This window comes from Diaphorina citri, unplaced genomic scaffold (assembly GCF_000475195.1).
Source record: "Diaphorina citri unplaced genomic scaffold, Diaci psyllid genome assembly version 1.1 scaffold22, whole genome shotgun sequence".
NCBI lineage: Eukaryota > Metazoa > Arthropoda > Insecta > Hemiptera > Psyllidae > Diaphorina > Diaphorina citri.
The window spans coordinates 258,593-272,234 of record NW_007377460.1 but is presented as its reverse complement, the minus strand read 5'-3'; the positions used below and the strand labels follow the sequence as shown (position 1 = coordinate 272,234).

The following is a 13,642-nucleotide window of genomic DNA, read 5'->3' as shown; positions in this document are numbered from 1 at the left end:
TATTACTTTACTGGGACTACAAATTCACAGAAGGCTACTTGAAAAGAGTGTTTCGGCACATTTATTTCGCAACAATGAAACAGTTGCTAAGTTGGACTCTTCGAGTCTGTGGTACAGCTATATAGCATGCTCATCCCGTATTATGTTCATCAAATGTAAGACAAAAGACCCAATACACCCCAATTTTGTATTGGGTCCCCCGGTACATCACTGTTTGGACTCTTCCCCCCACCCCTTGAGAAAATCCTGGTTCCGAGCCTGATTGGAAAGACACGGAGGTGTACCTGATTCGCTCAAACCCCTCCGATTTGATAACTATGGAATGAACACGAGAAACAATCCTAGTTATTCCTAGGTACTTTCGACATAGGGCTGAAAAGACCCGTTATTATCCTAGGGCTTATTCACTCATGCGAATCATTTTCCAGGTTTGTCAATACGACAAGGTCATTGTCGACGTGCAGAATCGTATGAAGGGATCCTCCGTGTCGATTCATTGGCATGGTCTGTTCCAAAGGAAAACTCCCTGGATGGACGGAGTTCCTGGAGTTACCAACTGCCCCATTCTGGAGAAAGAAACCTTCCGATACTCGTTCTGTGCGTCCGAGTATGGAACCCTGTTTGGACACTCTCATGATGGTAATATTACTTTCTTTAAAAGAGGTTTGATAGAGGGAACCGTAACTGCTATGTTCTTATAGTCCCGGAATCGAAGAGGGAAGGAAGAGAGGATAGGAGAAAGCCAGCCGTTCCGAGAACGAAAATCATCCGTTTAGGATGAAATCCGCCCCGGGCGGGAATCAGACCCGCGGCCTAGCGCTTACAAGGCAGACGCGCTATCAACCAAGCTAACTAGGCTGGCATTCAAAATTTCTTTTTTTCTCCAACTACTTTCTGTTCTTCTTCCACCCTCCAAATACAACTATTTTTTTATTCTTCTCCAACTTTCTTTTCATCTTTCAGCCACACAAATCATCGACGGTCTCTCAGTGCCTCTGATCGTTCGTCGTCCCAAGTCCCAGGACCCCCATCGCGATCTGTACGATCATGACTTGCCCTCTCACGTCATTCACATGTCAGACTGGATGCACATGATGTCCTCGGAGAAATGGCCGGGGTTGATCCACCGCAGTGCCGGCATGCACGCAGAGACCTATCTGATCAACGGACGAGGCCTGTACAAGGTGAGAAATAGTGAGGCTGCATGACGGAGGTTTGCCCTGGACAATATGATGAGAACCATGGTTACTACTTTAAGGGGATGTAGGATGTCTTTTCCCGGCTTTGTTAGTTTTCCTCTCCAATTTTGATCATTTTCACAATTTGGCGGTGGCCCGGCCCCTCTCCCTCGAGCTTGATGTTTATCCTTTGCCGTAGGCTAGGCTCCGAAAATTTGGAGCATCCCCATACATCACTATTTGGACTCTCGCCCCTTCCCTCGACATAATCCTGGATACGGTCCTGCTTCACACTACTTCCGTTTCTTCCGAGGGACTCGATTTACCGAACGCATTCAGCAAGTTTCCTTCACTCTCACTCTCATTTCATCCTCTCCCACTTATTTTCAATATTTAATTGTAAAATGAAATTTTAATTCATTTCAGGAACCAAGTCGCAATGTGTCCACCAACACACCCTACACTGTGTTCCACGTCAAACCAAACCGTCGCTACAGATTCCGTCTCATTGGAGCATGTTCTCTGAGTTGCGCCATGCAGATTACCATTGAGGGACACAAGATGCTTGTCATTCATGCTGACGGAACCCCCATTGAACCTTGGGAGGCAGACACTGTGGTGCTGCTGTCAGGTAAAAAATTGGATTTTCTGCAGTGCAAAAAATCCAATTCCCAGTTTTCAAACCCTCATAGCAGGAGAAATACTCCTTTCTCGGGCGAAATTCTTCCACACCACGAAACGTGTCCAATAATTATGGGGTCCAGTGAATTGGACATTAAGTACACCGGAAGAGAAGGAATTTGAACTTTTGTCCTAGCATACCAGGGATTGCTCGTCCTAGCTTAACAGGGTATGCTATGTATCAAGGACATGCTACAGAGATTTCAGGTGGCGGACCAGTGATGAGTAAGTGACACATTGGTGTAGGCTTTGTCAAATTGGCGCGCGCGTGTAAGGCACTCTGATTAGGTCCAATAAGAACGTCGCTATCAGGGTATCAATCAAAATTGTCACGAGATAGGTGAAAAGTTCATAAGATCTAATCAGTGATTCGATTTTTCGGGGCCACCGAATTTAATTGCACGACTTCAGCTGTTTCCTCAGCTAGGGAAGATGGGAACAGTTTCTCTAATATGCAACGTAGATTGGTAGATACATTATTTACTTGAAAAAAGAACCATGCAAAGGAGATCCTGTTGCTAAGATAAGGAATATTTACTCAAGACAATGCAATTATTTGTGAGTGAAGGAGTAACAACTCAATACTGGCTCCAGTCTCCAGTTGAATTTACCATGTGATGGTTGAATATGATCCAGATTCTTTCAGTATCCATGCCTACCTAGTTTTGTGTGGTGTACATAACCAAAAAGATATTAAAGCGATGCTCAGTATTCAACAGTCACATGAACCCCGATAATTAGGTGTCCTAAAATACCTCTGACAGGTTGTCAATATGATTCAAACTCCAAAACACACACCATCACATCTGGACCCATCAATCAATTGAAGACAAACACCGCCCAATAAGAGATGATATGAACCTTCTCCACAGCGGAAATATCTTCTCGTTCCTTCATTTCGGCAACGAACGGCCGACATTTCAGTCTGATGGTGATTCTCACCGCCAAATAATTCGTTTCGTGTCCTTTTTTTCTATTTCCGTGAAAGGTAAATGCTTTTTAGGATAATCAATTCAGTCACTTTGGTTCTAAAATTAGTTGTGTCTCGAGTACAAAAATCTAAAGAGCACCAAAGTGACACTGAAGTTGGTTTACAATAATCTGTAGATTAAAGCACCAAAGTGCACAGATTCTTTTTGTTCATGTTGGCTCTTGAATAACCGACTCTAATTTACCAAATACCTACGTAGAAAACAAAAAAGCAAAAAATTATTATAAAAATAGCTCCATTTGAGTCCCACTAGATTTCACTAGAAGCATAGTCTATAGGTCTTTCTTCTAAGATAATTAAGGTGCAATGGATCTAACATAACGTCTCAGATTTAACTTTGTGAAATTCTAAAAACATCGAAAACCCTCTTGTTTCTTTTGTTGTTTAGGTGTTGTGATATAAAGCGATGAACATTCTGAGCGCGCTGTATATAGCAGCACAAATTATAATTGGTAAGTCAAGAGAACATGATTATTGATTTTATTTTTATCAAGAAGTTTGTACAAAGGTTTGGCTTTACTATGTCAGATTGCCTAGGAATTGGCCAGTTATTTGTTCGGTTTGCACAAATCTGTAGACTGTAGATCGTAGGACCATGAAGTATCTGACCCAAAGTACCCCATTATGAGGATACCTTTCTCGGACGTGTATGGAAAAGTAAATTTGATTAAAATTGAACCAACAACGGTTTGAGAGTTAGGCATGGTAGAACAAACAAAATAATTTGAGAATGGCGTACGCCCAAAAACAAAACTGTAAAGAGATTTCTTAGCTTCAAGACAAAATATTTTTTTTCTTTTTTACTTTCTATTTTAAAGAGGTTTGACAGAGGGAACTGTAACTGCTATGATCTTATCGTCCCGAAATCGAAGAGAGAAGGAAGACAGGATAGGAGAAAGCCAGCCGTTCCGAGAACGAACATTATTCCATCAGGATAAAATTCGCCCCGGGCGGGAATTGAACCCGCGGCCTAGCGCTTACAAGGCATTTGATTTTTTTATTCCAGCATGCAGAGCAGCGCGATACATAGACCCCGAGCTCAAACAATACCTGCAACCCGATGACATACTGTCTGGCAAATACGACAGCCTAGCTGAGGATGAGAAGAGCCCCTACTGTACGAGGAAGTGTGTGGAGGGGGGTGCCCCCAAGACCTGCTACTATGTGTTCACTGTAGAGCAATGGACCACCATGGGAGTGTGAGTATCAAGTACACCTGGTGGTGTAGTGCTCAGGACGCTCGCCTGGTAAACAGGAGGAATTAGTTTCATTCCCAGCCGAGGCATGGAATTTTATCCTCTATAATCTCTATATAATTTGAGAATTTGACCAAAATAATAGTAAAAGCCTACTGCTGGAGTAAAGGGACTTTTGAGCCCTATGAGAGCAGTATAAATAAGCACTATTATTATTAAAAATAAATAAAAATCAATATAGAAACTAGTCATATGGGGGAAGAGAACAGGGAGATCAAAACGGAGGTGGAAACTGTGGAGAGATAAGGTTAAGATGGGAAGAGGCGTCAAGCTCAAGCTCGAGGTCCACAAGAATGGTATCGTTAGAAATTCACCTCTCATGATTTCAGCGCTTGCATGAACTGCCCCTGTTGCTAAGATAAGGAATATTTACTCAAGACAATGCAATTATTTGTGACTGAAGCAGTAACAACTCAATACTGGCTCCAGTCTCCAGTTAAATTTACCATGTGATGGTTGAATATGATCCAGGTTCTTTCAGTATCCATGCCTACCTAGTTTTGTGTGGTGTTTGAACTGCCCTAAACAGAAAACCCACTGTTACAACCATGGCTGTGTCACTGCTGATGGAGTAGAACGAGGTATCCTAACAATCAACAGGCAGCTCCCTGGACCTTCCATTCAAGTGAGTAAACAAGAGAAAATTCAAGGAAATGTGGTGCGATCATACTATCATTGTTGTAATTGCCGAACAGACGTTAGCTGTGTCACTGCAGATGGAGTAGAACGAGGTATCCTAACAATCAACAGACAGCTCCCTGGACCTTCCATTCAAGTGAGTAAACAAGATAAAATTCGGCTGTGTCACTGCAGATGGAGTAGAACGAGGTATCCTAACAATCAACAGACAGCTCCCTGGACCTTCCATTCAAGTGAGTAAACAAGAGAAAATTCGAGGAAATGTGGTGCGATCATACTATCATTGTTGTAATTGCCGAACAGACGTTACATCACACGAAAGCAAACACGTTAATTTGACATCAACTGTCAACCGGTATTGAGAGCCGTTTGACAAGATAATCGGTAGGGGTTGTCTACAGCCGCTGACACAACAGTTTTGATACTAGCAGTCAATTACTATCAACATGTCTATTACTTTAGTCGTGAGGATAAATAGCTAGTTCAAATGATTAGAGTAGAATGCCAGCATTACCATTCAGAAATTATGAAAATTTGCAAAGGAGACAATGTTATTATTCCCAGTATACAATCTTGTACAGAAGCCCTAAGTCCTGACTGATAAGGGAGAGCTGTAATTACAAAGGAATTTAATTTATATTTACTTAAACCTTAGCTCATGAAATATTATCAATAGTAACGAATCAGTAAAAGTAAATTGTGTGATAATTACAAATAAGTAAAACACCTGAATTAAAAATAAATTGTTCATAAAACAAGTATTAAATAAATGATTCTTTTTTTGTTGAAGTATTTTCTAGGTTTCAACTTCAACGGGAAAAAATTACCATAGGTAGACCTGACTAGGTCCGCCTGTCAGGTCTGCCTGATACCTGATAGTGAGTGGCTTACGTTAAGACGTTAACACTTGCAGAAGCCACCCTATAGGCTTACAAAAACGAATAAACACACATCGTTCCTTCATTTCGGCAACGAACGGCCGACATTTCAGTCTGATGGTGATTCTCACCGCCAAATAATTCGTTTCGTGTCCTTTTTTTTCTATTTCTGTGAAAGGTAAATGCTTTTTAGAATAATCAATTTAGTCACTTTGTTTCTAAAATTAGTTGTGTCTTGAGTACAAAAATCTAAAGAGCACCAAAGTGACACTGAAGTTGGCTTACAATAATCTGTAGATTACAACACCAAAGTGCACAGATTCTTCTTGTTCATGTTGGCTCTTGAATAACCGACTCTAATTTACCAAATACCTACGTAGAAAACAAAAAAGCAAAAAAATATTATAAAAATAGCTCCATTTGAGTCCCACTAGATTTCACTAGAAGCATAGTCTATAGGTCTTTCTTCTAAGATAATTAAGGTGCAATGGATCTAACATAACGTCTCATATTTAACTTTGTGAAATTCTAAAAACATCGAAAACCCTCTTGCTTCTTTTGTTGTTTAGGTGTTGTGATATAAAGCGATGAACATTCTGAGCGCGCTGTGTATAGCAGCACAAATTATAATTGGTAAGTCAAGAGAACATGATTATTGATTTATTTTTATCAAGAAGTTTGTACAAAGGTTTGGCTTTACTATGTCAGATTGCCTAGGAATTGGCCAGTTATTAAGTACAGCTCAATCCTCGATTAATGGCCCATTTATACGTTCAAGCCTTTTGTATAAACTGGCTTGCGCATGTCGGTTTGTTCGGTTTGCACAAATCTGTAGACTGTAGATCGTAGGACCATGAAGTATCTGACCCAAAGTACCCCATTATGAGGATACCTTTCTCGGACGTGTATGGAAAAGTAAATTTTATTAAAATTGAACCAACAACGGTTTGAGAGTTAGAATCATTTGAGAATGACGTACGCCCAAAAACAAACCTGTAAAGAGATTTCTTAGCTTCAAGACAAAATAGATGCTTGTCATTCATGCTGACGGAACCCCCATTGAACCTTGGGAGGCAGACACTGTGGTGCTGCTGTCAGGTAAAAAATTGGATTTTTCTGCAGTGCAAAAAATCCAATTCCCGGTTCTCAAACCCTCATAGCTGGAGAAATACTCCTTTCTCGGCCAAGGGGAAAGGTTCGACGTGATCATCGACACCCGAAACAAGCCCGTCTCCACCTACTGGATTCTCGTGCAGGGAGTTCCCACTTGTGCCAACCAGAATGCGTTCCAAATTGCCGCCCTCAAGTATGCCGGAATTGGACATAAAACATGCCTTCAGCAGGCATTGGACAATAAACATGTCTTCAGCACACACCAGTTTTTGTCAAAGGTATACAGATTTATTTTCCCTTTGGAAAAAATTTCTAGGAGAACTACAAACAATATTTCAGCACTATGGCGAAGATACCACTATTGAGATAGTCTTTGGTTTTCATACCAAATTCAATGAAGGCACCAAATGTATTCGTACTTTGTCGTTTTTCAGGGGAAAGATTCGACGTGATCATCGACACCCGAAACAAGCCCGTCTCCACCTACTGGATTCTCGTGCAGGGAGTTCCCACTTGTGCCAACCAGAATGCGTTCCAAATTGCCGCCCTCAAGTATGACGGTAGTCCCCTGGGTGATATGTCCCGGACATCTATTGGACCGAAAGCACTGCCTCGAGGAAAAGTGAGAAAATTTTCATTGTAACTTTTTTTTTACAATTTTTTCACAATTCTTCTTTTCTAGCAAGTATTGGGACTCAATCCGTAAACCTTTCCACTAAGCGGACTGAATTCCAAAATTATTGGGACTCAACTTGTTAAAAGGTTGATGGGACTTAATCCGTTGACTCCCAGGGAGGTTTAGGGATTTTCGTAAACATTTTACACATGTAGGATGGATTCAACCTTCCACTTCGAATTTTTTACCCACACATTTTGCATTTAACTTAACTAAACCCTTCATAGATCAGCTTCTCCTAAGGAACGTGTGTGGTAGGAAAAGTTTCAGATCCAGGTCTCCCAAACCGTCTCACAGACCTAGGTCTCAAGCTTTTTCCGCGGCACACGTTCTGACGATCTGAGCGTGAGTGTGCGGGTGAAGGGTTAAACTTTTAATACAATTAATCCATTCACATCAACAACTTAATCTAACCCATCCATTCCTCCAGGTATTCAACGCTGTGGAAAGTTCCGACTGTAAGGGAGACAACCAGAATCTGAAGTGTATGAATGAGATCAACGCATACTATCCGACACCTGAGTACATTCTCAAACCCAAGGCAGATGTGAGAGACACTGTCACATTTGACTTCTCCCTTTACGACGTCAAGACTCTGATGTTCAATGACAATTACTATCCTTTCTACAGTAAGTGAGACTGTCCTCTCTACAGTAAAGCTAGAAACACACTAACTACCATCACGTTACGTCACAAGGACTACATCTTTCTGACTCCCAGTGACGTGATGGTGGTGTGTTTCTACCTTAAGTGAAACTGTCTTTCCTACAGTACTTCTCTTCGTGTGCTACTGTGCCAATTCGTTTCGAACATGGGTGACCAACAACCATCCTTTTTTAGGGGACTTTATGAGTGGCTGCTATGAACAGTTCAGTTGGAGAACTATGTCCTCAGGTTCTTCAATCACATCCTTCTTCTTCTTCCAGGACCTCTTTTTCAGTACACTTGCCGTTGGAGAATAGCTTTCAGAAGCTTGTACTTTATGTCGTTCCTTAATATTCCAAGGGGCATATGAATTCGAAGTTTCATCCCTTTTATGAAGATTTCCAAAGGAATGAGTGTTTTGCTGTATTGATCAACCAGTCACAGGCTGGCAGGTTTTTTTATTTATGTGTGTGTGTGTGTTTTAATTCAATTATTCCTCTTGAGAGATCACATTGATCTCAGGTACCATAAGCTTTGTACAAAACAGTACACTACAAGCGTTTTTGGAATTCAGTCACGGCAACTCAGGAAAGGCGTTTTGAAAACCAAATCGTGAATTATTTGTGATGAAACAATAGCCTTTTCACAAAACTTTGTGGGTATCACAGTATTGCTAGTCTTTAATTTACTCAATCATCATATATTTATCATCGCTCGTTTCTTTGACTTGTAATGCCACCACTGGTCGCTACTCGATTAAAGTAGCTGCACCCCGAACTTCAATCACAGAGCCGAAAAAACTTCTACCCCGCCGGGAATCGAACCCAGGACCTCCGGCGTGCAAGCCGAGTGTGATACCCATTCGGCCACCGAGGTTGCTGAGCACTAGAAATCATACCTGAGCCAGTGATGACCACAATACGCCTGGCTGTTTTGAGGATCTCCTTGAACTGGTTCATGTCGCGGTTCAGTTTCTGCGGAAACACATACTCCGTGGTCCTGTGATACCACTCAAAGAATTGGCCACAGAAAGGATCGATCGAACCCGCGGCCTAGCGCTTACAAGGCAGACGCACTACCAACTAAGCTAACTAGGCTGGCTTTTGATTTTTTAGGGCGGGGCGGGGCGGAGCGCTACCGCGCTTCTTAATAAGCACAATTTCAATTTCTTCTAATTCCATTTTACAGCACCTCGTGGGTTTGACATCACGCATCCATTCCACTGGCACGGAGTGTCCTTGTTCATTCTCAAGCAAGGTCTGCTCGACACCAGCATACCTCTCAGTGAAGCCATCAAGAAAGTGTGGGCAGACATCGACACGGGTAGAATTCTGCAGGAGAGAAAGAAGCCGGTCGAGAAGGACACGATTGGAGTGCCTGGGGATGGATGGACGTATTTGAGATTCGTGGCTAACAATCCGGGTAAGATAGATAAAGACTTATCCAAGTAGGGGGTGCAATAGTCCTACATACTAGACTCCGCACACAGGAATTTCGTCAGAAAAGATCCCCATTTCAATATAACGTAGGAGAAAAACATAATTTATTAGACTTTTTTTGCACACATTATTAAAAAAAGGAAGCACGGGGGCATGGTTAGCCCAATGGTAAAGCATTTACTTCCCATCCAGAAGGTCCCGCGTTCCATTCTCGGAATCGACAAAAAAAAAGGACTCGTATTTCGATTGCAAATATTTCAACAGTTTTTTTCTGGTGTTCTCGTGATGACCCAGCACCCAAAGAGGAAGTACATACTGTATCTCTTATAGTCCAACTGATGAGTGACACACTATGGGTTAGCTAAAATTAAAAGTACCTATTTCTGCGAAACAGATGTAAATTACATTCATGCTTGCAGGTATGTGGATTAGTCATTGTCACTACGCCTACCACGCAGAGGCGGGTATGTCCTATGTGTTGCAAATTGGAGAACCCTCCGATTTCATCAAGCCACCCCCTAACTTCCCCAAGTGTGGAAACTATTTGGGCATCCATGGCGAGTGTCCAGCTGCAGATGATCCTAACGCTGGAATCCAGCTTTAAAAGGAATTTAGCTTTAATCCCAACAAAGAAATGTAGTTTTAAACGCAAGAAGAATCCAGCTTTAATCCCAACAAAGGATTCCAGAGTTCAATTGAAAACAATTCAGCTTTATTACCAACAAAGGAATTTAGGCTTGAAACCCCAAGGAGAATCCAACTTTAATAAAAACAACAACGACGGAATCTTGCTTTAATCCCAAGAATAATTCAGCATAAATCATGGCAAAAGAATTCAAAGTTTAAATAAAAAACGAAATTTAGATTTAATTCTAAGAAATCATCTGAGGTCCTGACAAAAAAATCAATCCCAAGAATAATTCAGCATAAATCATGGCAAAAGAATTCAAAGTTTAAATAAAAAACGAAATTTAGATTTAATTCTAAGAAATCAGCTGAGGTCCTGACAAAAAAATTCCAATTACCAAAGATTAATCTCTTTAGTTTCAATGCCAACAAAAGAATTCACCTTCAAAAATAATATTGTAGCTTTAATCCTGATAAGGGAGAGCTGTAATTACAAAGGAATTTAATTTATCTTTAAACCTTAGCTCATGAAATATTATCGATAGTATCGAATCAGTAAAAGTAAATTGTGTGATAATTACAAATAAGTAAAACACCTGAATTAAAAATAAATTGTTTATAAAACAAGTATTAAATAAATGATTCTTTTTTCGTTGAAGTATTTTCTAGGTTTCAACATCAACGGGAAAAAATTACCATAGGTAGACCTAACTAGGTCCGCCTGTCAGGTCTGCCTGATACCTGATAGTGAGTGGCTTACGTTAAGACATTAACACTTGAAGAAGCCACCCTATAGGCTTACAAAAACGAATAAACACACTTACCTGCCATTTTGACGTACTGCGGATTGAGCTGTTCTCCAAACCAAACGATATCCGGTCGTAATAGGCCACCACACGCTTTATCTGAACATCTGGGTAGATCATTTACATTGATCTCTTCATCAGAGTACCAAACGTCCGAAGCATTCGGGTTACTGGAGGGGGCGGATCGAAAGAGAGGAAATTCAAGTTTAGTGTTGTATTGTTCATCCTTCCAATACCGTGAGATAGGTCCCTTTCCTATCTCACGGACACGGAAGTAAGTAAGTAAGTACACTGTAATAAATTTTAATAAAAAAAGTATCTTCATTTAATTTTTCGTTATTTTACTTGAAGCATTACAAAGACGAGGAAATTCAAGTTTAGTGTTGTATTGTTCATCCTTCCAATACCGTGAGATAGGTCCCTTTCCTATCTCACGGACACGGAAGTAAGTAGGTAAGTACACTGTAATAAATTTTAATAAAAAAAAGTCTTCATTTAATTTTTCGTTATTTTACTTGAAGCATTACAAAGACAGCAATTACCAAGCAAAAAATCCCGCCCGAGACAGCAAAAGGAAGAACCACAGAACAAGGAATTTGTATGAATGCCTTAAAACTCAAGTGTATGCAATACGCACAGCAATGAAAGAACTCTAGGACTAGGAAATCTAGAGCTAGGTCAATTCTCAAATCGATGGGGATAAAATTTCAACATGTATAATGAGCAAAGGAAGAACCACAGAACAAGGAATTTGTATGAATGCCTTAAAACTCAAGTGTATGCAATACGCACAGCAATGAAAGAACTCTAGGAAATCTACAGAGCTAGGTCAATTCTCAGATCGGTAGGGATAAAGTTTCAATAATGTATAATGAGGTTCGTTCTTGGAACGGTTGGCTTTTTCCTATCCTGCATTATGTACATAGCTACGCATTTTCCTCGGCTGAGTGGGCACCGCAACAGCCAGTCACGGAATCAATCATTTGCATTATACAATTTTTTTGACCCCGCCGAGAATCGAATCCGGGTCCCCCGCGTGCAAGGCGAGCCCACTATGCAATGGGGGCTGGCTTTACTTACCAAATCGCTTCGTCCAGAACGGGCACAATGGGGATCTTGCGATTCTCCTCAACCTTGTCACACCAGCTGCACTTGGTTCGCCACAGACTGCCATGAAGTTCTATCACATTACGAGAGCCAGCTGCTTGATGATACCCGTCTACATTCTGAGTGAACAGAACGAAGGATTTGTTCTGACGAATGCACTCCTCTTCAAATCGAGCTAGAGCGTAATGTGCCTGGAAAAAGGGGATTTACACGTAGGATTAACCACCCGCAAACTAATATTGACACTGCTCGAAAAGTATCGACAATATATTGATAGTATTGAAAATGTTTTAATGGCGATACCCGTCTACATTCTGAGTGAACAGAATTAAGGATTTGTTCTGAAGAATGCACTCCTCTTCAAATCGAGCTAGAGCGTAATGTGCCTGGAAAAAACAGGGGAGGTACATGTAGGAAGTGTGGGCGCTATTGACAGTTTTTAACAGCCCGCACACACATACACAAGGCCGAAGAAAAGGTGGAAAGATTGTGTAAATCAAGACCTGGGCGAGAAAAAATTAACAGGACACGAGGTACACAATAGGGCTCCCTGGAAAATCGACAAGAACCGCCAACCCTATTTAAATAGGAAAAGGATAGGAAGAAGAGGAAGAATTCTAAAATTATTGACACTATTCTAAAATACAGACAATATATTGATAGAGTGTGGGTGGTATTATACAGGAAAGATTTTTCAGATGGAATTTCTCGTCTTAAACGAGATTCACAACATGTTTGAAGCAAATGACAATGATAGCATGGGGCGATTTTTACTTTATTTTTCCTTCAAGACTCTTTAACACTACGGAGCAAAATCTTTGCTTACTTTATTGGGAGCTTTGCTGGCGGCTTGTTGTCTCCTGTAGTTATAAAACGCCCACACTCGGCCCGGGTTCTCCTTGAAACTCTCTATGTTGGCAATATGAGCCACGTGATTATTACGCCACCAGCCGCCATCCCCTCTGAATGTAGGTATGCCCGACTCCGCTGAGATACCTGAAGGAGAACAAAGTACTGGTTATGGCTAAAAGAAATTGAGAGATCACAGTTTTTAACAGCCCGCACACACATACACAAGGCCGAAGAAAAGGTGGAAAGATTGTGTAAATCAAGACCTGGGCGAGAAAAAATTATCAGGACACGAGGTACACAATAGAGCTCCCTGGAAAACTGACAAGAACCGCCAACCCTATTTAAATAGGAAAAGGATAGGAAGAAGAGGAAGAATTCTAAAATTATTGACACTATTGACAATGACACTATTGACTTTGACAATGATAGCATGGGGCGATTTTTACTTTATTTTTCCTTTAAGACTCTTTAACACTACGGCTTTCTACCTTAAGTGAAACTGTCTTTCCTACAGTACTTCTCTTCGTGTGCTACTCTGCCAATTCGTTTCGAACATTGGTGACCAACAAACATCCTTTTTTAGGGGACTTTATGAGTAGCTGCTATGAACAGTTCAGTTGGAGAACTATGTCCTCAGGTTCTTGTGAGAGATCACATTGATCTCAGGTACCATAAGCTTTGTACAAAACAGTACACTACAAGCGTTTTTGGAATTCAGTCACGGCAACTCAGAAAAGGCGTTTTGAAAACCAAA

General features: G+C 41.0%; 1 protein-coding gene, 1 long non-coding RNA gene and 1 other non-coding gene across 3 annotated transcripts; 2 read left to right on the top strand and 1 right to left on the bottom strand.

Annotated features, from left to right (window-relative positions):
* The first annotated feature begins 395 nt into the window (after positions 1 to 395).
* On the top strand, positions 396 to 10,299 carry LOC103509195 (laccase-4-like). Its single transcript, XM_026823468.1, has 7 exons — positions 396 to 639; positions 964 to 1,184; positions 1,605 to 1,809; positions 7,171 to 7,358; positions 7,843 to 8,041; positions 9,246 to 9,479; positions 9,916 to 10,299. The coding sequence occupies exons 1-7, from the start codon at positions 411 to 413 to the stop codon at positions 10,098 to 10,100; spliced, it is 1,461 nt and encodes a 486-aa protein (XP_026679269.1). The 5' UTR covers positions 396 to 410; the 3' UTR covers positions 10,101 to 10,299.
* Positions 5,698 to 6,229, top strand: LOC113467440. Its single transcript, XR_003391514.1, has 2 exons — positions 5,698 to 5,801; positions 6,193 to 6,229. It is a non-coding gene; the product is annotated as an uncharacterized LOC113467440 (long non-coding RNA).
* A 2,089-nt stretch (positions 10,300 to 12,388) lies between the features above and the next one.
* LOC103509184 lies at positions 12,389 to 13,001 on the bottom strand. Its single transcript, XR_003391516.1, has 2 exons — positions 12,863 to 13,001; positions 12,389 to 12,422 (listed from the first exon to the last, which is right to left on the bottom strand). It is a non-coding gene; the product is annotated as an uncharacterized LOC103509184 (transcript).
* Between the last annotated feature and the right edge of the window lie 641 nt (positions 13,002 to 13,642).

Bases quoted from the DNA above. Each gene is read 5' to 3' on its own strand.
- LOC103509195 (XM_026823468.1), top strand. From the start codon at position 411: ATGCGAATCATTTTCCAGGTTTGTCAATACGACAAGGTCATTGTCGAC. The intron at 640-963 runs GTAATATTACTT...TTCATCTTTCAG, and splicing joins GTTTGGACACTCTCATGATG to CCACACAAATCATCGACGGT. The intron at 1,185-1,604 runs GTGAGAAATAGT...AATTCATTTCAG, and splicing joins ACGGACGAGGCCTGTACAAG to GAACCAAGTCGCAATGTGTC.